The 22,992-nt window shown below is 28.8% G+C and overlaps 5 protein-coding genes across 9 annotated transcripts; 2 read left to right on the top strand and 3 right to left on the bottom strand.

The window, feature by feature from the left end:
* Positions 1–737: 737 nt before the first annotated feature.
* On the bottom strand, positions 738–2,857 carry LOC122519601 (aarF domain-containing kinase 1). Its single transcript, XM_043639175.1, has 2 exons — positions 2,417–2,857; positions 738–2,342 (listed from the first exon to the last, which is right to left on the bottom strand). The coding sequence occupies exon 2, from the start codon at positions 2,334–2,336 to the stop codon at positions 762–764; it is 1,575 nt and encodes a 524-aa protein (XP_043495110.1). The 5' UTR covers positions 2,337–2,342; positions 2,417–2,857; the 3' UTR covers positions 738–761.
* Positions 2,858–3,174: 317 nt separating this feature from the next.
* On the bottom strand, positions 3,175–9,578 carry LOC122519600 (ubiquinone biosynthesis monooxygenase COQ6, mitochondrial). Of its 2 annotated transcripts, XM_043639174.1 has the most exons (8): positions 9,490–9,547; positions 9,358–9,396; positions 8,969–9,159; positions 8,621–8,860; positions 4,188–4,358; positions 3,794–4,104; positions 3,428–3,710; positions 3,175–3,341 (listed from the first exon to the last, which is right to left on the bottom strand). In XM_043639174.1, exons 2-8 carry the CDS (start codon positions 9,386–9,388, stop codon positions 3,297–3,299), a joined length of 1,272 nt encoding a protein of 423 aa, XP_043495109.1. In that variant the 5' UTR covers positions 9,389–9,396; positions 9,490–9,547; the 3' UTR covers positions 3,175–3,296. The 2 variants fall into 2 exon arrangements, with proteins under 2 accessions (XP_043495109.1, XP_043495108.1); XM_043639173.1 differs by having other exon boundaries at positions 9,358–9,578.
* On the top strand, positions 4,365–8,547 carry LOC122519599 (transient receptor potential channel pyrexia-like). 4 transcript variants are annotated; one of them, XM_043639170.1, is made up of 7 exons: positions 4,365–4,887; positions 4,965–5,402; positions 5,496–5,788; positions 5,878–6,060; positions 6,154–6,439; positions 6,511–6,888; positions 6,969–8,547. In XM_043639170.1, exons 2-7 carry the CDS (start codon positions 5,289–5,291, stop codon positions 8,517–8,519), a joined length of 2,805 nt encoding a protein of 934 aa, XP_043495105.1. In that variant the 5' UTR covers positions 4,365–4,887; positions 4,965–5,288; the 3' UTR covers positions 8,520–8,547. The 4 variants fall into 4 exon arrangements, with proteins under 4 accessions (XP_043495105.1, XP_043495107.1, XP_043495106.1 ...); XM_043639172.1 differs by having other exon boundaries at positions 4,365–5,128; positions 5,246–5,402; XM_043639171.1 differs by having other exon boundaries at positions 4,365–5,161; positions 5,246–5,402.
* A 376-nt stretch (positions 9,579–9,954) lies between the features above and the next one.
* Positions 9,955–14,501, top strand: LOC122520195 (protein FAM161A). Its single transcript, XM_043640231.1, has 10 exons — positions 9,955–10,211; positions 10,395–10,449; positions 10,651–11,199; positions 11,483–11,683; positions 11,797–11,961; positions 12,323–12,544; positions 12,710–12,979; positions 13,097–13,219; positions 13,422–13,566; positions 13,679–14,501. The coding sequence occupies exons 3-10, from the start codon at positions 10,661–10,663 to the stop codon at positions 14,081–14,083; spliced, it is 2,070 nt and encodes a 689-aa protein (XP_043496166.1). The 5' UTR covers positions 9,955–10,211; positions 10,395–10,449; positions 10,651–10,660; the 3' UTR covers positions 14,084–14,501.
* Positions 14,502–14,516: 15 nt separating this feature from the next.
* On the bottom strand, positions 14,517–22,860 carry LOC122520196 (phenoloxidase-activating enzyme 1-like). The gene is made up of 6 exons (XM_043640232.1): positions 22,368–22,860; positions 21,530–21,940; positions 16,984–17,165; positions 15,698–15,983; positions 15,285–15,547; positions 14,517–15,060 (listed from the first exon to the last, which is right to left on the bottom strand). Exons 1-6 carry the CDS (start codon positions 22,429–22,431, stop codon positions 14,713–14,715), a joined length of 1,554 nt encoding a protein of 517 aa, XP_043496167.1. The 5' UTR covers positions 22,432–22,860; the 3' UTR covers positions 14,517–14,712.
* Positions 22,861–22,992: the final 132 nt, after the last annotated feature.

The following is a 22,992-nucleotide window of genomic DNA, read 5'->3' as shown; positions in this document are numbered from 1 at the left end:
TTTGATTTTATGATAAACAAATGCTTAGGTCGAAGTCACGCTATTTCAAAGGATACATCTAGATATGAAGAATCTATGCATACACTAAACAATTGTTGGAATTTCTTTGAAACGAAATTTTTCGTAGTTTGGTTTTAATTTTTACATAAGAATGGAAAATAAATCTCTCTTATGGAGAATTATTTAAAATATTTATTTTTAAAAATGTTATTAACAAAATTGATATAAAGCTCATTTACTTGCAAAATTTCTTTTTTTTTATACAAATTGGATGTATTGTAGTGTGATACATAGTATATATATATATCTGCAGTTACATTTCATGTATATTATGTCTTTTTTACAGAAGCAATAATAAATTATTCTAACAATTCCATATATTTATACTCTTTGCAAAGAATATATACAATATGTTTATATTACATTCTTTGAATTTAATATATAAGTTAGGTTGTTTCTTGATATTTATATATGGCGTACAAATATAGAAATATAGTATTATTAATGTGTTTATTAAATAAATTTATATTTTTCTTATATTCAATATTTAATTGATAACAAACAGTATTAAAAATTTAATAACAATTGAAATCTATATGTATAATTAATGAAAAATAATGTTACGACTATTTGGCATTAATATTAAAATGTATGAATTTAAAAATATTAATTTCTAAATCTTTTTTTAAATTGGTAAAAGAATATACAAAGTTGCTATATCATTTTTTAGTATATTGTTTGCTATCTAATTGTAAGTTTGATTAAAAAGCATAGAAATCATTTGCCCAGTACGATTCAATACTTTTGTTTATATCGAAATGAAATAAGCCTAAGTAGACATAATAAAATGATAATTTCATAAGAGCCCATTGTTCAAGAAAACTCAACTCCCATCGTTTCCATTCGCTTGAACAAAATTTTAATTTCTCTCCATAAACGGATTGAATGCAACATTTGGACATTTCCATGAACGAAGACATTCGATTTTGTGTCTTTAATGAATGTTCAATTCCACGCATTAGATCATTAGTTTTAAGAATTAACAACATTTGCCTATTAACCCTTTGCAATACGTCGCTAATTTGTGGTAATAAATTAGGTATTTCTTTTTGAAAAAGTTCTTTCTCGTGTTTATCGTAATTTTTTTTCTGCACCCCTGACATTATAGTATCCCACGTTCTACCAGACACCATACACGATAGTAATCCGTAAAGATCACCTACGCCTAAATTCGTACAATGTTTCTGCATAGCAAATTTATCTCCGTTCAATATTGCTAACCATAATTTAGAATATTCCCATCTAAACTCATTGGAAAGATTCGCGTACAATCCGTGATCCAATAAGATTATTTCAGCTTCCGAATTATTATTTCTAACAAGAATGTTTCCAGGATGAGGATCCGAATGTACAAATCCGCTAATAAATATCATATGGCTGTATAAACGACCTAATTTACTACTGACTTCATATGGATTTAATTTTTTGCTTCGTAGATATTGAAGATCATTAACTTGACCACCTTCTAAGAATTCCATAGTTAAAACTCGTTGAGATGATAAATCCCAATATATTTTTGGTATTATTAACCAATTGTAATGAGAAAATTGGCTTTGTATCTTTTCTGCATTTCTTCCTTCTTGAGTAAAATCTAATTCTTGCGGTATATTTTTTTTACTTTCATCGACTAACCAATCAAATTTAAAATCTGGAAATATATAAGACGTAATTTTTACTAATGCTGACATTGTTTTTATGTCAACAAAAGCATTGGTCTTGACAGTACGATGTTGAACTTTAACAGCGACAACATTGCCATTTTTAAGTACAGCTTTATGAACTTGTGCAAGACTTGCGGTTCCCAAAGGTGTTGGCTCGATGACTTCGAATATATCATATGGGTCTTTTTTGAAATCTTCTTTTATTACCCTGAGGACATCTTTGAATGATGACTGTGGAGCAGAACTGTGTAAAACACGCAATGTACTAACATATTCTGCTGGTAACAAATAATCTAATGCTCCAATATGCTGACCAACTTTTATATATACACCCTTATTGGCACAACAAAGTTCTAGAAGGCGTTCTGCTCCATATTTGTGTGCTTTTGATTTTAATTCTAAATATTTTGGCGATGTACTCTTTAAATTGCTATTGTAAAGTTCTTTTTTATAATGATTACCTATTATAAAAACAGTAACAGCAGCACGTCCAAGGCGTACAATACCAATTGATCCAATATCATATTCGTTAGCTCTTAAGGATACCAAAGTGCCTACAGCTATTGTACTTATTGTAGCAGTTTTCAAAAATTTTCTTAATGTAATCATTGCCATAAAAATCTGTAAAGTTGTTAAGTAAATATAAAATTAACAGTTATTTTGTAAGAATATATAAATCAATAGACAAAACTAACCTTAAATCATGTCTTCAATGTGTTAAAAAATAAATATGTGTATCTATTTCTGTTATATTATTTTTATATTTCAAAAAGTTGTAAGTAATATTATGAATTAACTCTTCTTTATAATTTCGTCATATAATCTTCATGTTACATAACCTAAATGTCATTCATATAACGAACACGTTGTAACAAAAAATCAGTGAAGTATCCAATATTCGTAACATATTTATGTAGTTGAATTACCCTTTATTCACTGTTATATTTGAAATAAAAATGATACTTATCGAATATTCGAAGGATAAATAATCAATAAGTTAGCTTTTTTTCAAAACTGAATAGTTGAAAACTTTCCTTATTGACTAGAAGTTTTTGAATGACTAAGATACTTTCACCTTTATTAAATTTTTGCATATGTTTTATAAATTACAAAATGACCTTCATTTATTGCAGGCATTAATATTATATAACAATTTATGAATTAAATCAGACAATTATATAAAATTTAATGATTTTATTATACGAAATAATATTGAACTTGCATTTCAATTTTGATTGACTTCTAAGATATTGAATGGCTGTAAAATAAATGGTTAGATAATTTTGGCTTTATAATGATAAAGGAAATATTTCTCAATACTTAATGAGTCAATTGGGAGCATTATATAATATATATAATCACAATGTATATATAAACTGCACAGCCTCTTATTTATAAAGAATTTAGTACTAAAATATAAAGTTATGTTATACATAAAATATTATAGAAAATGTAAAGACAAATATTAAAGCTCATATATTTCTTTTACATTAAGTAAACTACTCTTTCCTCTATTACTACTTTATAATCAGTTACAATGTTACAATTAATATTTATAAAAATTACAACCCATGATTAACATCTAACTTCTTGGTTGGATGCATGCTGTATTAAGGCTTTCTGAAATATTTATTTAATTTATTTTTATTTTATAGAAATTTATATGCATAAATATATATGTATGTATAATATAATATATACGTTACCTTTAATATTGGTATAGCATTTGTAATTTGTAATCCTAAACTTCGAGCCAGAATAATGGGAGCTGCAGTTCCTTTGTACAATCGATAAAGAGCATCAATAGCTAACATTGTAGGAATGTTATGACGCTGACGTAAAGTTTCATATTTAGTCAAGTACAACATGTTACCAAATACAGCACCATCCGTAACTATATCTGCAAGAATTTTTACCAAATCAACGATATCTCCAAAGCCTAAATTAACGCCTTGACCAGCTAAAGGATGAACACGATGTGCTGCATCTCTGTAATATAATTAAAAAAATTGTTCTTAAAAAATTACATTTAAAAAACCAAATATACAGATAAAAGAAAATTAACTAATTACCCAATCAAGACTGTTCCAGGTGCAACATATGATACAGAATGACCAAATCCTAATGGAAAGGCTGCTCTTGAACCTTCTACGATTTTTGATACTGATGGTGGCAATTGTCTTGATATTCCATTTTGTAGAGATAATCCTTGGAGTAATTGCTGTAAAGCTTTCATACCACTTTCTACAATACCATCTTTAGGATATACTTTCCACAATGCCTTGTTTATACTATCAACAAACTCTTCCTCTGATATTTTCATAAGATTTTTTGCTTCTTTAGTTGTAAGAGACCATACCAATGAGCTAAGGGTATTCGTTAACTAAAATATTAGTAAAAACTTCAATGAATATTATAAAATTATTTACATTATTTATTCAAAATAAATTTATAGTAATAATGTACCGGAAGTAAAGCTATTGGACCAGTTGGAAGGAATCTTTGCCAAGCGACAATATTTTTTGTTGGTTCGCATAATTCCAATGTAGCAACAATTCCCATTTGATCATATTTCCATTGTACGTACTGAACATTCATAGCTTCACGTACTTTGGAATTAACTCCATCTGCACCTACCTATTATATTAATATAAGTATATTATTATAAATTAAACTGTTGTTAGAGATAGCATTATAAGAGAGAGAGAAGTGGGAGTAATACTACAGACTTCATTCTACTATGTCTGGAAATAACTTCTTTAGTTCTGTTCCAAGTATCAGAAAGCACACTTTAAGAGTATTACAAAATTTTACACCAAAATCAGTTTAAAAAAGCTATTAACAAATTAGATGCACATTCAAAAAAATCATAAGAACATCTTTTAGCGATTATGAAGATACAAATAATAAGACAGTGATTTTTAAATTAAAACGATGAAATTTTACTTCACTTATAAAAAAAATAATTATACTTTTAAAGTGAAAATTTACTAATTTATTGTTTATCCTTTAACTTTTATATTTAATTTAATATTTCATTTCCGACAGGAAAAAGTGTGTGTCTGTATGGATATTTCCTAAGATGACGAATACGAGTATTTCCTCGAAGGATATTGCTATCAGTTGTTATACTTAGAAATACATTTCGTGATACCATTTTATACGGGTAGGAATTTTTATAACGTTTACAATATAAAAAAAAGAAAAAATAGCGTAAAAAAATTTACATAAATTTATCTTTAGAGTTGGTAAATGGTGCTAGAATATTGAAAAACGGTGGGAGCTAAATATATGCCAGCTCTGTTTTATAAACATCAAGAGTATATGTGGACATTCTGTAAGATATACAGAGAACAGGAATAGTTTCCAAGTGGTAATACACAAGAGTAATGTGAACGGAATAAAACGTTTGTAGTTATTACCTATCTATTACAGAAAAAGTATTAAATTCCTACACTTTTTCTAAAACTTCATATGACATCATTTTAATTAAATAATTTTTAAATATTTGATTTATCTTTCAGGCATTGTATTCAGATAAAAGTGATCAAAGAAAAATATATAACAATGTCTTTATTAAAAAACAAATTTTTTAAAAGACTATCCGGTCATAGTAGTTCACAAGGGGAATCAAGAAAAAGTGATAAAGACAAAACACCATCTATCATTGTGAATTATGAGGTCAGATTAATAATTTAAATATTTTTCATACATGGTTTATTTTATTTCAAGATGACATTTTTCTATCGTGTTACGAAATGATTTACTATTTAGAACAGTGAGGATGATATATGGATGGATGAAATAGATAAAAAAAGTATCTCTTCTGAGGAAACATCGGAACCTGTAATATGTCATATTCGTCAACGACCAATGAATCAACAACAATTATGGACTAAAGATGAAATTACTTTAGCATTGTCTAATCTTCCAGCAGGAGAGGTAGCTCTTGCTACAATTCCTACATTGTATGGCAGCATTTTGCAAAAAACATTAGAGGAATTACAAGATTTACATCTTAGAAAATTACATATGGATTATAAAAGAACATGCAGTTTCACAAACGGGTATGCTTTAAAACAAGTAATAATTTATCAACAATGATTTATAATTTCATTTAATATATATAATTCATTTGATTTATATTTCCAATTAGATGTATAAAGAAAACTATTTTAATATCCGAAAATAATACAGCAGCAACAGCAACACCTACAGAATTGTTAGTAAAATGGCCAGAGACGTGTCTTCTCGTCGCATGTTGGGTTGGTCATTTTGAAATAGTTAAGATATTATTAGAAAAGAATGTAAACATCTCTTGTACGGATGAAGATGGAAGGTTTGTTATAAACTCATAATGTTTTTAATAAAGGTGCATTTAGGATAGAACACAAATATTGTGTAGTACTAAAAATGCATATTATAATTACAGGACTCCAGTACATTTAGCAGCTAGTGCTGCATTTGTAAGAATACTAGAAAAGTTACTATCATTTGGTGCAGATCCTTGCGAATGGGATTTCAATAAAAAATGCACACCTTTACATTGCGCTGCTGCAGCTGGAAATGTTGCTTGTATTAAATCTTTGATAAAAGCTAAAGCAGATGTAGATGCTGGATTTCCAGGAAAAACTCCCCTTCATTATGCAGTACTAAATAATGCAGTAGACAGTGCTGAAGTTTTGCTACAGGCTGGTGCACATCCTAATAATCCACAAGTACTTAACATAATGAAATATATGATATTATTGATTTAATGGTGTAGAATATAATAATTACTCTCAAATAGGTTTATACTGAGACACCATTACATGTAGCAGCTAGTCTTGGATCTGTTCCTTGCATGAAACTTCTATTAAGTTATGGTGCTGATGTAAGAGTTCAGCTTGGCACTGCTAGATCAACACCAATTCATTTAACAGCTGAAGAAGGTAGTGCAGAATGTACTAAATTGTTAGTGAATGCTGGTGCTTCGTGCGAAGCTAAAAATTCAAAGGGCCAAACGGCAATGCATTTAGCTGCATTAGCTCAATCTTCGGAAACTTTGGAAGTACTTATTAATGCAGGTGCAACAGTAAACGTCGAAGATATCGACGGAAGAACACCGCTACATGCAGCAGTTGCAAAATCGTTAAGAGCGACTGAATTAGTGAAAATTTTGATTCAGGTTCATATAATAAAAATATAATAAAATATTGAAGATTTATACAAATAGCAAGAATTTTAATTTCTTTTTTTTTTAAATAGGCTGGGGCATCGGTTAATAAGCCTGATAAATATGGTTATACTCCGCTACATATAGCAGCATTAAATGAAAATTCATCTACAGTAATGATGTTATTATCGAAAGGTGCAGATGTTACTGTCAGGACTAAAGGTGGTATTTCAGCATTAAGTTTTATTATTCGGAGAACACCAGATGTTTTGCCACGTTTTGTTACAAGACTGGATCAAGCTATATCTTTATATGATCATGAGTTAGGAGACGTTGATTGCGAGTTGAGATTAGATTTTAGACCCTTAGTGCCAGGAGGAAAAGGAGAAACGGATTTAATGCTCTGCTTAATAGAAGTTGGTCAAGGTCATATTTTAAAGCATCCGTTATGTGAAAGTTTTCTTTACTTGAAATGGTTGAGAATACGTAAATTTTTCCTATTTAGTTTAATCTTCCATTCTATTTTTGTTATATTTTTTACAGGCTATATTGCTGTTACATATTTATGGAATATGGAAAATTTTAGCAAAATATTATTTTGGCTAATATTAACTTACACGTGTATGTTTATAATCAAAGAATTGTTTCAAATTGCTCATGATGTATGTTGTTATGTTAAACGTTGGGAAAATTGGTTACAATGGTGTGTAATTTTAACATCATGCTGCGTTTTAATTAAACCCATTAATAATTGGCAACATCATGTTGCAGCTTTAGGAATTTTATTAATCTGGATTGAATTAATGATAGTTGTAGGAAGATTTCCAATGTTCGGGCTTTATATTCAAATGTTTACTCAAGTGTCAATAAATTTTTTTAAATTTCTTGGTGCTTACATTTGTCTTATAATAGGATTCTCTCTAGGATTTTGTGTTTTACATAAAAATTATAAATCTTTTGAAAATCCATTAATAGGTTTACTCAAAACGATTATAATGATGTCTGGAGAGTTAGAATTTGAAGACGTATATTTTGACAAAGAATTTAAAGTTTTATATACTGGTACATCGCATTTGATGCTTTTAAGTTTTGTTATTCTAGTAACTGTAATCTTAACAAATCTAATGGTCGGTCTGGCTGTATCGGATATACAAGAATTGAGAAGATGTGCCGGACTCGATAGATTGGTACGTAGAGCTGAGCTTGTATCATATCTAGAGGGAATGTTATTTTCTAAGGTATTAAATTATGCACCTAAAAATCTAATGAGAACATGTAGACGCGAAGCTATGCTTTTGCACCCTCCATATCATTGTGCAATTCAGATTCGTCCTAATGATCCAAGAGAAAAACGTTTACCTAGAGATTTAGTAAAAGCTATATATCGTTTGGTATGCGAAAGAAAAGTTAGAAATACAACCAATAGGGGTACATTTATGCAAAGTGTAAATGCATTGGAATCTGACTATGTAAAGTTCAATCAACTTCAAAGTATTAATTCATCGACAGAATATAATCAACAACAACTAAATGAATTAGCGAATGAATTGAAAAGATGTTCATATAACATTACAATGCGTTTAAACAGTCTTACCAATAGAGTCGAGAATATTGCTAAAGATTTGGATGTATCGGTAAGTTAGTAAATAAAATGAAAAAGTTATTAGAAAATGTATTTTTTATATTAATTATTTTTAAGAAACTAGTAAATAAAAATGTAATTAAATATAAATTTGTCACTTACCAATAACTTGGTCTCGTATTGTTTTCCATTTTCTAGTTGTATTTTAGTATTAGCTCCTTCAATGCTCGGCAACAGTAAATTTGTAACTTTTGCATTATAGACTACATTAACGTTTGATTTTTCACGTAACTGTGTATTTACTGCATGAAGTAGTAAATCATTTTCTACTATGTATGCCAATTCTTTAGATAAATAATCCTCGTTGAAAGTTATTATAGCATCGGAACATGCATCCCAGACCTACTAATTGATATTATACGTATAATATATTATACATGATGTATATGTAAAGGTCATAATACTTTATGTTAAATAAAATAAGGTGTATAATAAGAAATCTAGTAGTACCTGCATCATTTTTACTGGACAACATCGTACAGCTTCTATATGTTGCCATGCTCCTATGCTCGATAACAAAGTGCGAGTTTGTTGATTCAAAGCGACAACACGATTGGAATACTTCTCTTGTGGTTTATATTCATATTTATTGTTGCCTTCCAATAGCAATACATTTTTCGACTCTAGCATTCTATTATTAGCTTTAAATATAATTTATGTTATTATTTGGTTATTTATGCAAATTGTTATAAATATAATTATTTTGTAATATATTGTAAGTATGATTCATTATTTATATTTATATATATTTAAAATAAGAAGTTTTAGTATAAGTAAGTCATTTTTCTATTCTAAAAAATCTCTATCATATCAATATACAAATTAAAAATAAAACTAACCTATTGCACACGCCAATGTTGTTCCTACCATACCACCTCCTGCAATAACAATATCATAAAATTCTTCATTGTTTTTATCATCAGTATAATTTCTTCTTATAGAAGTCACATTATTTGCAATAGTGCATTTACACTGTTTGATTAAAGAAATGGATCTGCGATATAAAGTTCCCGTTCCGACAAGGATTGCCATTTTGCATAGTAGATACTATCATTTTATTTGGAAAATAAACAATTAAATTAAAAATTCTTGTTGCAATAATTGATATATAAATATCAGTTACATTTTTTTGCAATAATTTTAATATCGCTTAAAATATTTTTATTTAGTTTGATTTAAATCGAGAAAAAAAAAATATTTCAATGATGCTGCAAATTTTTAAATTTTTTGCGCCCGAACATTTCATTTTGAAATAAAATATTACCGCTCGATCTAACTTATGCAAAAAATGAATTTATTGATCGATTTTTTAAATATAAATATCTCAATAATATACAAAATTATTTCAGAGACAAATAAGTATAACTAAATCGTACTATTCCAGCTACAGATTATAAAATAATTGAGAAATATATTCGAATGGTTGTCATCGCAACCATTGTAAGGACAACACAGAGAATAGAAATTAGTAAAATGTCATTGAAAATCGCACAATATTTTATAAGGGAAGAAGATAATTATAAATAAATATTAATATTGAATTAATGCAACCGTTCTTTTAAGATTCCGTTTATTGTAAATTATAAAAACTTAGAAATGCATTTTGATTTCACCATGGCGACGAAAATATTGGTGAGGTTACCATTGATCTTCGAAACATAAATAGATAGAATATATGCTATAGAAGAACAAGGTATGTCGAAAACTATTTCGCAATTATTATTTTCTACTAATTAAATTAATTGAATCGTTAAGAAAATTCTTCGACAACTTAACAAGCATTTAATTATTCATAATTTTATTTTCACCATATAGAATCGTAAAAAACCAAATTTGATATATTTATAAGAATCAAAACTAAAATACATTTTTCTAGTTGCAGAAAATCTCAATAAAGTTTGTTAATGTGTATTTCCTATATCCTTACGACTGTACGTATATTTAAATTATAATAAAAACTTCGAATCAACATTCGTCTATAGATTTCTAATTTACAATATTAACAATACGGATTGTTCATTTGTTTGTATGATTGTAATATTTAAATTTAGAAAAGAAATTAAAAAAACATTTTGATTATTAATTTAGATCATTCTGATGTTGAATTATTTATTAAAAATATTAAATCGTAGGCAGTTAAATATGGCAGAACATAGAGGAACATCGTTTTATAATTCATGCGTGAAAGTACCGGTAGATCCATGTAGCAGACAACCGACACCTTCCTACGAACGTCCACGATCGATCAAAAGTGAAAAACAAAATATTGTCGAATCAAAAGGACGAAAGATTAATTTCGCTGCAGAGGATTTACCAAAAACCGAATCGGAATTGTCAAGTCCTCGAGAAAATTTAGAGGATTTTCTAGAATTTTTGGAAAGCATACCTGATTACAAACAAGTCAATCATCTGTCTAACGAACAGTTTCGGCAAAAGGTCGAATACTTGAGAAGGAAGCAACGACTTTTCTTAAAGAACTTTGACGAGACTGAAAAAGATACGTCAAGAATTTCAACGTCGAGAAGTAATCGTAACATCAAAGTTATACGAGACGACATCAATGAATTAAGATTAAATGGTAAAAAATGTTACATCGAGGAATCGAGAACAAACAGTCCTATTCTTTATCCGTCCGGTAGTTTCGCTGGACTTATGGAAGACCAAGATCTTTTGACATTTAGGTGGGTATAATATATATAAAATTGTAACATCGAATATTATTCAAGGATATGAAAAGTAAAGCCAAAATAATCAAGAACCCAAAACTACAATTCTTGCTATAAAACATTTGGAGTTTGTTTCGTCTCTCTGGTCTTTTTTATATGATTAATTTTCTTTTTTTGATGATAGTACCCAAAAACGATTTGTCTTATAGGCCGATGCCACTTGCTCTTTAGTCTGAATACGGCCCTGAATTAACTTGAAATGAATTTATCTGTTTCCTTTTTTCCTACTTTGCGATAGATATAAAGATAAGGAAGCTAAAGCGACGCGTAACAAGGAAATACACACAGCTAACAAAGGCTGGAATACATGGAGTGAATCAAAAAGTAATGAAAGTTTGAATAACGATTCGGAAAACAGCGTGGAGACCAAAAGTCTTCCAGCGAGTAGTCCAAAGGAATGGCACCCGACTGTACCTAAGCCATTTAGTTTTACTCTCAGGTAGAATATTCTTATATGTGTCATGAAATGTCATTGATATTCATTTTGATCAGTATCGTAATAGATATTCGAGCAAGAAACGGAAAGAAGAATGATACGAAATCGATTTTCAGAGAAGAAGCAGAAAAATATATGACACTAGCGGAAGTGGAAGCGGTTGCATATTCTAAGAAGGAAAATAATAAAAAAAGTCTTTCCAAAAAACGTCGCGTTAGACCTATTCCCCTTACCTCTAAGATACCACTTTATGATAAGTTACTCGCTGAAAAAGAAGAGAGGTACTTTGTATTTCTAAAATTAATTACGAAACTAAGTTTCGAATTGATTCATAAATTTTTATTGAAATTGGTATAGAATTTATTACTATAATTGAGAAATTTATACGTGAAAAAATAATATTCTGTTTTATTGTAAATATTGAAAAAAAAATGTATATAAAAATAACATTTTAATTTTATTTCCAATATTACAATATAAACGGATAAAACAATATATTTTTGAATGTAATAAATTTCTTACAAACTTATTTACGAATCAATCGAATGATATTTTCTCTCCCTTTTACTTTCACTTGTGAATTTGAACATTTTCATCGTAAATAATTCACTTTTGATGTTTTCATATTCTTTTATGACAAAGAAGTCGTATAGTACGCGAGGAAAGTGCATTGAACTTGTTATCTCAAGTGCGTCCTTTTAAACTTGAATGTGATCGAAGAGCTTGGAGATCTTTGACACGTTCAAGTCCAGAAATATGTAGTAAAAACTCTCGTTCGACTTCGAGATTCAAGGCAAAACCTGTACCTAAAAACTTGTTTGGTACTGAGATATATGACCGGATGCTTGAGGATGAATACTACAGGTTATTATTTTATTTTATAATTTTATAATAATATAAATTGATTAAAATTTTATCCTTATAGATTTAAACGTAATTAAAAAATATTCATTTGTTAACAAATAATAAAGATTTGTGCATCGTTCGGGATGATACGAATGAACAAATTTATAGGTAATCGTTTTTCAGAGAATTAACAAAAAAGGTGAGAGCATCCGAATTAATGAGATCTTCCTCATTACCACCTTCAATGGCAAGACGTGAACGTGTGAAATCAGCTTGTGTAAATTTACAAAATTTTCCTAATGACACGACTAAAGAAACGATTGTTCAAAGTAGAGAATCCTCGCGATTATCAAATCTTACAACAATGACATCAGAAAGATCCAGATCTGCATTGAACAGTTTACCATCACGGGGCAATAATTTAGCAGCTGTTCTCAGATGCCAAGCATCACGGTATTTTATTTTCTAAAAAATTGATTCACGAATTTCTATTCATTGGTTTAAATGCAAATGATTAAATATCAATTTAAATCTTAATTTTTATCAATGTTATGTTTGTTGTTATTTTAGAGAAAAGTTGGAACGAGAGATAAGAGAACGAATGGATGAAAAACGTCGGGAGCAAGTTATCAAATTAAAAGAAAATCTAATTGGTCGTAAACCCGCTTGGAGAGCACTCAGGTCCGCAACGAGGTATCAAAGTTAGCCGCATTGAAAAGTTATTTTTAACGAATTTCTCTCTGGATATTACTTATTGTAAAAATTTGAAGAGAACAAAAAATTTGAAAAAAAGCGTACGTACACGCAAGTAGATTTGTTTTTGCCGTTTAAAGGGTTATTGACAAAGTTTGTACGTTGTAATCGTTAGATAAAACAAATTATTTAAACGATGCAGGCACGATCACGAAAGAGATTTGGATATTCGAACATCCATGCGACGCAACGAAGCTCGTGAACAAGCCGAACGTCATCGTCTTCAAATGGAAATGATGTTGGATCGGGTTACACAAATACCGACGCTTTTCGAACGACATTCTCAGGTAAAAACGCATTATAATTATATTTGATCAGGAATAAATTAATTAAGAATAATTAATTAAGAAAGAAAAAAAAGGAAAGGAAAATATTCGAAAATCTAGTAATTTTATTTAGAGTTTCCAGTCATTAACTAAATTGCAAAGAAAAAATTATGGGACTAACGTACAAAGGAAGAAAAAAAAGAGAATAAATAAACGAGATAACAATAATAGCGGTACCGATTCGTACCTAAGTTATTGTAGTAATTCGAGGCCAAATTCGGGATCGTTTACCAGTTCATCTACTATTCTGGCATCTTCGAATCAATCATCGAAATCTTCGGAATCAAAGGAATCGGATAAATCAGTCGAAAAATCAGAAAATTCTGGTCCAAAGAAAAAAGGCTATCGTGGACCGCTTAGAGTGTCTATCAAAGAAACAGCAGAATTAATTGAAGATAAATTATCCAGCGATCGTTATAGTGATGAGGAACACGAGGAAGATGTATTACGAAGTAATCATCATTCTCCGGATGAGTAAAAACGTAAAATTTTAATAATTAACATAATTAAATTGCATTTATAAATAATTAAAAATGTCATGTAAAATAAGCGTAATAGTAATAGATTAATACATATATTATGAATATTTATATAAACTTAATTAGATTGTTTGTAATTATTTTTTTTTATTAAAACGTAAACTATACGAGTTTCCCTTTAAATTGTATTTATTATATAAGTCGATTGTCAATGTGCTGTTAACTATATTGTATATTATAATAAGTGCAATAATTTATGAAGTATTATATTATGTTATAATTTTGTAATGATATATATGAATTAAAAACTGATATACATTGTATAAGAAATAAATATGCTTAAATAATAATATTTATGAATATATTGTGAAATTGTTGATCAGACAATACGTCGAAGTAAATGCGTTCACGTTATAATTGAAATGTGGTTTCTTTTTGTTTCTTCTCTTTTTATTTGGCAGATATGTATTTCTCAGTACACTAATGATAAGTCTCGTTAATGATAAGTGAAATATTGAATAGGCAATGAGGAATAATTTCTTCTTATTATTTATCATAACAATATTCACGTTATCACTAAAAATAAAGCTTGAATAAAAAAGTACAAAATAATATGTCAGCTATGGAATTAATCCCTAATAGTATCTAAAATCCAATCCATGTAATATTTAACATTAGTATAAACCCCTGGGTAACCTGTTGTACCGCAATTTCTCATTCCAAAACTAACAATTCCATATTGAACGTATCGAGATTCCATGCCGAACAATGCATGCCATTGAAGAGGTCCACCACTGTCGCCAGAACAAGAGTCTCTATCTCTTTCACCTCCGGCACATATTTGTTTGTGCGAAATTTGAATTCTACTGTTGTAAATCTCTTGACATCGTTGAGTTTCTACTGCTGGCAATTGAACTTGCAATAAGACAGGACTTCTTATGCCTCTTTCTGTCGCACCCCATCCTGTGGCGATTAGCTTTTGACAGACAAAATAACAAGATCATTCAATCAATTAGAAATGTACAATGTAAAATTCGGATTTTTCAAACATTTAACATTAATATATTTTAATTCATATTTTAAATCAGATTTTTTTCAACCGTTTGAAATTAATTTCTTGTTGTACCACGTACAATATCAAAAGACAAGAATAATATTTCAGATGATCATTTCTATGACAATAGTCAAGTATTATATTACCTTTTTCGGAATGGTAACAATATCTTGATATGGTAAACAAATCGGTCTAACGTTATTAACTGTCACATTAGCATCTCTATCCAATCGTATCAAGGCAATATCATTTTTTAATGTTTGCGAATATTTTGGGTGATAATGTACACTTTCAATGCCAAAATCTTGATATTTATCTGCACAATATAATACGACATTACCATCCATTTCACAGTCACGTTCCGTTGTAACATCATGTTCCCCTAATCTAACACTAATCAGTGTTGCACCTAAAAAAAAAATACAATCATAAGAAAAAACTTTTTACTTGAACAAGAAAATGACAAGGTTCAGCTATAATATACATAATATACGCTACATTACAGATTATTAGAAGAAACAGACAAATCAATCGATATTATTTAAGATAAAATTTGAACCTGATTGCAATGAAGTAACACAATGGGCAGCAGTAAGGACATATCGTTTAGTAATCAAAGATCCACCGCACCGAAATTCCGGTTTCCTTTTTCCAGTGTTATATCCAAGAAGAGCCATCCATGGATAACTGAGGATACCAGTTGTTTCTCCACCAACGATCTTCGTTATAATAGGCTGACCACAAAGACTGATGTTTAACATTCGAAGATTTGGATGGTTCGATACATTCGGAGCATCGAGAATTTCCTGAGTTATATTCCTTGGAGGATTAGGAGTTGGTTCGGGCTAAAATGAATGCACGTGTTTATTGTCATACATTGAAATATTTTATCTATCCTGTAGAGAATTGAATTAAATTAAATAATAATAATAAAAATAATAATAATAATAATTAATTACAAGTATTTTATATTTCTGTAAGACGAGTTATTTGTTTTTTTCCTTTTAAAGATTTTCCAATATCTTAAACAAAGAAGCTGTTAACAAGGTCATCTTGCAAATGTCATGATTATGGACGTGATGCATGAACTGCGCACGTGACCGATTTTAAATAATACCGATGAATTATAAGAACCGATAGAGAGATCATTCAGAATAGCTTTCAGTGTTTACGATATGAAATGTGGTCGTGAACAAATTATGATAGATGTTTTAACCTAATCAAAATTCTCTGTTGAAAGTGATACTTTATACGAAAATTATATGTAAAGGAAAGATAAATAGATATGGTCGTGATGGAAGTGTTTGATAATCATAATAGTAAGAGGAAATCCTTTCTTCGAATCATCAAATAAGCGAATCCCTTCTTGTAGGAATGTGTTTTATCGCTTCCTCAATGAATCTTTCAAGGAATTGAGGAAAAAAATGAATATTTCGAAATATTGAACCAACATAGAAAATATTTTCAGTATAAAATGTTTTATCTGTTTCACTCTTGGATAATAATTTATTTCATATTTCTGTCTCGAAGGATCGAAGAAAGAAAACACGTACATATATCAATGCTCTTGAAATTTTACCTAATTTCTTTAAAATTACATTTGATAATTTTTACTTTCATATATGAATATATTGATCAATATAAAGGATCCTTTGAAGATAATAATAATAATAATAATAATGTACATTTTTCAATAATGAATATTTGTTCGATCATTAAGGAAGATCATTATCTTAATAATTATGATTTTAATTGAAATTAGACAATAAAATTTATTCGAAAGCATTCGTGTTTTAAAATACAAAAGCAATATTAAATTCGTTTAATAAAATAATATAAACTCACTTGATTAGGACAGCAAACTTTTGGATCCTTACCCTCGAAACCGCATTGGAACGCTTTTAAAAAGTCGATCATTTCTTGAGTCAAAGGTTTTTTTTGATTCTGCAAAGCTCTAATTATTGGGTCGCAATTTTTGATGTTAACGCAATGACCGTTAACATTGTTAGGCGTGAAACAGCTTTCCTCTGGAAAGTGAAAAATTTTTAATTTTAAAAAATTTTAAAATTGTCTTCTATTGATTATGTTTTCTTTTAAAAAATATTTGACATAATTTATCGAGATCAAAGCAAAAATAAATAAATAAATACCATTTTTTGGTTATAACAATGGCTCTTGGAATTCAATGTGCGAGTTATTCTATTGTATATAGATAAAAAAACCAAAAGAAGAAAAGTAACCATCAAACGGAAGTCGCATGCTCATACAACATTAAAATTCAATTATTATACTATAAAAGTAAAAAGAATGATATCACGACTAAAAAATTTCCAAGCTTGTTCTACCAACGTTAGCATATACACGTACAATTTTTAAACAAACAGATCTTGTAATTATTGCGGTTGTTGTTACGTGTGATCATTGATATGTTTATTTTTTTCTTAATAATATTTTATATATATTTATACCTTCGACAGTATTTCTATTATTTGTCATTGATATCTTGCTTTGATATCCAATAATTGAGCAATTATATATGGGTAAATTGTTGCGATATATACAAAAAGAAAAAAGAAAAAAATTAAAAAAAAAAAAGAAAGAAAAAACAGCTGCTGGGCACGAACTAATAATGATTGTTAGTACGATAATTTAAAGACGAATGAAAGAAAAAATACAAGAATTATAAGAGATACTTTTACACAGTCTGTATTAAAATAAACGTTATTGCGAGACCGAGGAAAAAATACGAGAAAATAAATGGATATGATACTTACGAGCACTTGTGTTAGTGCACAATAGGAATAACAATGTTGCGAGAATGGTGCAAAATGAAATATACATGGTTGCGTTCTTAGACTTTTTTCGATTACTCGATAACTTCGTGTATATTTTTTTATTTCTTGATCACTTAAAATTAAGTGTGTGTGTGTGTGTGTGTGACACCTAATGAGAATGAATTATTTTGATTTCCTGACCGCGTCGCGTAGCGAACTGAGCATGGAACCGATAATCACCGATATTTATGTAATTTTTTACGACGAGGGATGAAACTGATCAAACCAGTTCCCCTCCTTATTTCAAATTCTATTTATATTCTTTGCGAATGAGAGAAGTTCTCCTTCTTTCTTAGAGAGAGAAATATAAGAAGAGGGGAAGAAGTATAGGAGTGGGAAACAATGTTAAAATGAGAAGGGGCTTGATCAGAGGAAGAATGAAAGAAGAAAACATTGCTCAACAGTTACCAATTGACTGACTAAAAAGTATTCTTATACTACACCATTTACTCTTCAATCGGTTTTGGAATTTTTTTCGAAATAGTAAGGAGTCCTTTTGTGTAAATCATCACGAAAAAATATTTATTCAAATACTCAGGTACTGAATTAATTAATCGAAAGCTAAATTTATCTTCTTATTTATTTTGGTCTTTTTTTTATTTCCTTTCTCTTTCGCAATTTTTAATCAATCCATTTCACAATATTGTCTAAATACAGAAAGAGAAAGTAAAAAAAACATTCATTTAATTTTCTTTAAACTTTTCAATCGATGATAATCAGAAAGATTGGCCAGTAATTGTTTATTAATGAATTAATAATTCTTTAAAATGGTCGTTAAATGATAATTATGCTTTAAATTTCGGAACCAGATAGATGGTAATAGTTCGAAATATGATTTAAGTTATAATACATAAATTAGAGTCTTTAAGGAAAAAAAAAATATATATATATATATCATATGTGTGATTTATTTCCTGTTAAATTCCTGTAACTAGGTTAAAAACTGTTAAGTTCATTTCTCGTTACTGTAATAAGGATGCGAGTAATACTAACGGTCGTTAATGATAATAAATAGCATTGACATACTTATGTATGTATACATACATATGTGTATTATGTATCTATATATAATACGTGATATATATAATGTAGACGTCAATAGAATACGTCATCCACGAATTCATACGCAATGACATGCTCTGATGAAGGAAAACTATTCATTAATTATAAAACAAGGAAACTTTTGATGCGTCATGGTTCCTAATTATTTAAATAGATCTAATATAAATTTCAACATATAATAATTGTTTCTTCAGTAATGTGTTAACATGTTGACAGCCACGTCTCAAATCTCGTAAACGTCTGCGAAATTCCTAATAAAACTTTTTAAATTAAATGTAAATTAAATGGTATTATACAAACAAGTAACTCGAAAAATATTTTAATTCCCGATTTTAGGATGAAGTTAACGATGTATTTAGTGAAATGTTCTAATGATGAAGAATGCATTTTATCAAGCAATTACTTACAGAAAAAATGTCGTTACATGTCATGCATATTTTCATTGTAATTATAACATTATTTTTGCATGTTCTGTACGTCATTATTTTCTTCAAAACCTTTATAAAAACAATTATTTAAAAATTTATCAGTATCGATATTTACTCTAAGTATGTATTTTTTCTATTGGTCGTCTTGACACGACAATCAACGTGTTAATGGACCATGGAGAGTCTTTATCAATTTTTTTGGTATGATGATTTTGATGTTGAGTTTTTATCAACTTTATAGATAAGTGCATATGCACATCAGTAAATTATCAGTTGAGATGTAAGAGTCGAACGCATCATATTTGTGACTTGTTCGAAAACTACGGTACATATCGAAAATTACGGTCTCTTTAAACGCGCATAATGAAGTAAATATTTAACTGATTTCAAAATATAAATATGGAATCCTTGTGTCTGACGGTAAGTACTATTGAATTACATTTTTTACAATTCACTTAAAAAATAAATGTAATCGTTAATTAGGAGTAAAATATAACGTTTTTTATTGTCGAGTAATATTTTATCGTATAAAAATAACGGGAGTTTCCAAACGATGTTAACTTTCTTAAGTGTATAATTACATTAAAAACATTGCAAGTAAAAATTTATAAGGGAATTCCCAAGATCGAATATCCGTCATCAGTCACTTCATTCGCATTGAACATATAATATTTCAAGCAATGATTAAACAAGCATGTAATAGTGAGAATGAAGCAAATAATACGAAGAATTTATATAAACTTAAAAAAATATTCGTACTTTCCTAATGATAATGTTATCGATATTTATCTTATTTATAAAATTTTTATTGACCCTAGTTTTAACGATAACCTTTAGAAATGAATTGATCAACATCGATCCTTTTAAATATTCATAAAATTGTTTTCCGGTTTATTTTTTTACTTCCAAATATTCAAATCTCATTCATATATCAGTGATAATAATTATAAACAATGTCGGATTATACTATCAAAAATAGTAAAAATAAGCATTACATTTTATTGTTTCTATGTTGATAAAAACAAAATTATTAACTCCTAAAACATGACGAAAAATTAATATGCAAGTATGTACAAAGTGTATCATATTTAAGTACAAAAAATTCTAGAGAGTTTTAATTTAATAAAAGATATTCTTTCTTAAGGTCTTATTTTACTTATTATCCATGGAATGAAATCGTACACTTTATTAGAAATACTAGGTCCACTAAGTAGATCACAACCATAAGCACTAAAGGATATGATTCCTACAGCTGTCCATATTTTATCACCATTGGGTAAATTCTGAAAAGTCATTAGTGGTCCCCCTGAATCTCCTTGACATGGACTTCTATTTTCCTCACCGCCAGCACAAATATGTTCAAAACCTAGAGTTAAATTCCATTTTAATCTGTACAATCTAGCGCAATCGTCTTTGTCAACGAGGGGTAACGAAACTTTAAGCTTAACATTTGAAGATGAATCCCATAAAGTTGCACCCCAACCAGCTATATACAATCTTTTATCGATTATAGAAGATCTAGGCAAACAAATAGGCTTAACGTAATCAGTCGAAACTATGTCTTTTGATAATCGCAATAATCCAATATCATATTCCTTATTTTTGGAAAACCGTGAGTATAGTTCATGTGTGATTATTTCCTCGATCGCAACTGTTATCGGATCATCGGAGCATGTAACTACGTCATCGCGTTTAACGCAATCCTTAGCTGACTTGAGATCGTGCTCGCCTAATCGCACGTTTATTGTTTTCCCATAGTGTATGCTATTCAAGCAATGAGCTGCAGTTAAAACATAACGGTTTGTAATAAGAGTTCCTGAGCAGGAATATGTTTTCTCCTCTCCTAAAAAAAAATTATTACAGAAAGATGTAGATTATAAAAGACTATAAACATGAACCTTTAGATAATAATATTTTAAATTGAGGATTTATTTAATTTTTAAGTAAATCAATTTATCTTGCAAATGTAAATCATTTCATTCAATTTTATTGCATAATAAATACTTAGGTCTATCATTGGAAAATCTGGATTTATGGGTGATATAAAATTAGAATAATAATGCTCACCATCACCATATTCCAATAAGGCCATCCATGGAAATTCACCAGGAGTAGTATCCATTGCTTCCAAATTTCGAGGTATAGAATCTCTCCCGCATTCGCATGGTAGCAAAGGATTATCGAGTAATCTGATGATAGGGTTATTATTATCTACATTCTCAAATGTGCAATTTTGAACTTTTGTAGGTGGGATATCCAATAAATTAAAAGATGAAACGGTTGAATTAGATTTAGTAGGACAGCATACGCGAGGATCTTGACCTTCAAAACCACATTGAGATTGTTTCAGATAGTCTATAGTTTCGGAACGAATAGGTTTTTCTTGGAGCATTGCTACCAATGGCAAACATTGTCGTATGCTTATACAACTTCCACTTGTTCCATTTGGTGTATTGCAATCGCGTGATATTAAATTTTCTACGCATGAAAAACATATTTTATATGTTTTAGAGAAATCAAAATTTCCAATCTTCTTTTAGTATTTTATATAAGAATCTTGATGATGATGTACATATGAGAAATCAATTATGAAAATTTTGAATTATGGCGTAGGTTATATCATCGTAAAATATGATATTGTGTTCGGGTAATTAATCTAAATAGAATAAAATTATAGTAGCATAATTTGCGATTACATTTAACATATTAAATTAATCATTTACGGAGTAGCATAGAGTTTGTTCAGTAAATATTGAAATACAATGATTTTTTCAAATCAATATATAAATTAATTATTTTGTTAACATTATGAATTATATTTAATTACATCGATTCAAGTGTTAACGAATTTTTTCATAAACCAAACGAGAATATGAATAAAAATTGTAAATATTTAATTACTTACGAGCATCGACAATACTAAACGATGATACGTAAATGAAAACAACGACGGCGAAAAATAAATACATCCTAAATATCGGATCTTCGTTAAACGACTAAAAGCGCAGAATAAATGCCATGTCAACGAAGAAGTTCAAGCATCGACTGGCATCACAAGTGATGGTTCAACCGAAGCCATGGTCAACTGGTCTCTCCCACCATTACATTTATATTTCCGATGAAATTGTCTGAGTCTATATGTGCACACTATACGTATTTTTAATTTCTAACAGTATTTTCCGTTTCAATTTTGTCGCATTTCTTCTAACATTGTATGCAACTAAACAAACAAGAATTCCATCATAAAAAATATCAACATAGTTTTTCTCATTACTTTAAACTCATTACTTTTACATTAAATTATTAAATTATATTTTCAACTTAAAGTCAACACTTGTTAGGAACGTTGAAACAAATGTATTTTAATTTAAACGATCCAAGATATTATAAAAAATAATAATTATTTCTTCAAAGACAGAAACAATTATTTAAAATTACATAAATTAAAAACAAAAAACAAATAATATATCAATCTGTACAAAGTGAATATTACTGAACCACACAAATTAGTTTTCATTAAAAAAACTAAA

Source organism: Polistes fuscatus, unplaced genomic scaffold (assembly GCF_010416935.1).
Source record: "Polistes fuscatus isolate 324 unplaced genomic scaffold, CU_Pfus_HIC Scaffold3, whole genome shotgun sequence".
Taxonomy (NCBI): Eukaryota; Metazoa; Arthropoda; class Insecta; order Hymenoptera; family Vespidae; genus Polistes; species Polistes fuscatus.
The sequence above is the reverse complement of the archived record's forward strand: the minus strand, read 5'-3'. Positions and strand labels throughout refer to the sequence as shown.

What these genes read in the sequence shown, in the direction of transcription:
- LOC122519599 (XM_043639170.1), top strand. Translation starts at nt 5,289, where the DNA reads ATGTCTTTATTAAAAAACAAATTTTTTAAAAGACTATCCGGTCATAGT. An exon ending in ACATGCAGTTTCACAAACGG is followed by an intron (nt 5,789 to 5,877) that starts GTATGCTTTAAA and finishes ATTTCCAATTAG; the next exon opens with ATGTATAAAGAAAACTATTT. An exon ending in TGTACGGATGAAGATGGAAG is followed by an intron (nt 6,061 to 6,153) that starts GTTTGTTATAAA and finishes TTATAATTACAG; the next exon opens with GACTCCAGTACATTTAGCAG.
- LOC122520195 (XM_043640231.1), top strand. Translation starts at nt 10,661, where the DNA reads ATGGCAGAACATAGAGGAACATCGTTTTATAATTCATGCGTGAAAGTA. An exon ending in CAAGATCTTTTGACATTTAG is followed by an intron (nt 11,200 to 11,482) that starts GTGGGTATAATA and finishes ACTTTGCGATAG; the next exon opens with ATATAAAGATAAGGAAGCTA. An exon ending in CTTGAGGATGAATACTACAG is followed by an intron (nt 12,545 to 12,709) that starts GTTATTATTTTA and finishes ATCGTTTTTCAG; the next exon opens with AGAATTAACAAAAAAGGTGA.
- LOC122519601 (XM_043639175.1), bottom strand. Translation starts at nt 2,336, where the DNA reads ATGGCAATGATTACATTAAGAAAATTTTTGAAAACTGCTACAATAAGT.
- LOC122520196 (XM_043640232.1), bottom strand. Translation starts at nt 22,431, where the DNA reads ATGTATTTATTTTTCGCCGTCGTTGTTTTCATTTACGTATCATCGTTT. An exon ending in CTTATTGGAATATGGTGATG is followed by an intron (nt 17,166 to 21,529) that starts GTGAGCATTATT and finishes TTCACTTTCCAG; the next exon opens with AGGAAAGCTGTTTCACGCCT. An exon ending in AAGTTTGCTGTCCTAATCAA is followed by an intron (nt 15,984 to 16,983) that starts GTGAGTTTATAT and finishes CATTCATTTTAG; the next exon opens with CCCGAACCAACTCCTAATCC.
- LOC122519600 (XM_043639173.1), bottom strand. Translation starts at nt 9,550, where the DNA reads ATGGCAATCCTTGTCGGAACGGGAACTTTATATCGCAGATCCATTTCT. An exon ending in AATACGAGACCAAGTTATTG is followed by an intron (nt 4,359 to 8,620) that starts GTAAGTGACAAA and finishes TTAATATAATAG; the next exon opens with GTAGGTGCAGATGGAGTTAA. An exon ending in CCTGGAACAGTCTTGATTGG is followed by an intron (nt 3,711 to 3,793) that starts GTAATTAGTTAA and finishes ATTATATTACAG; the next exon opens with AGATGCAGCACATCGTGTTC.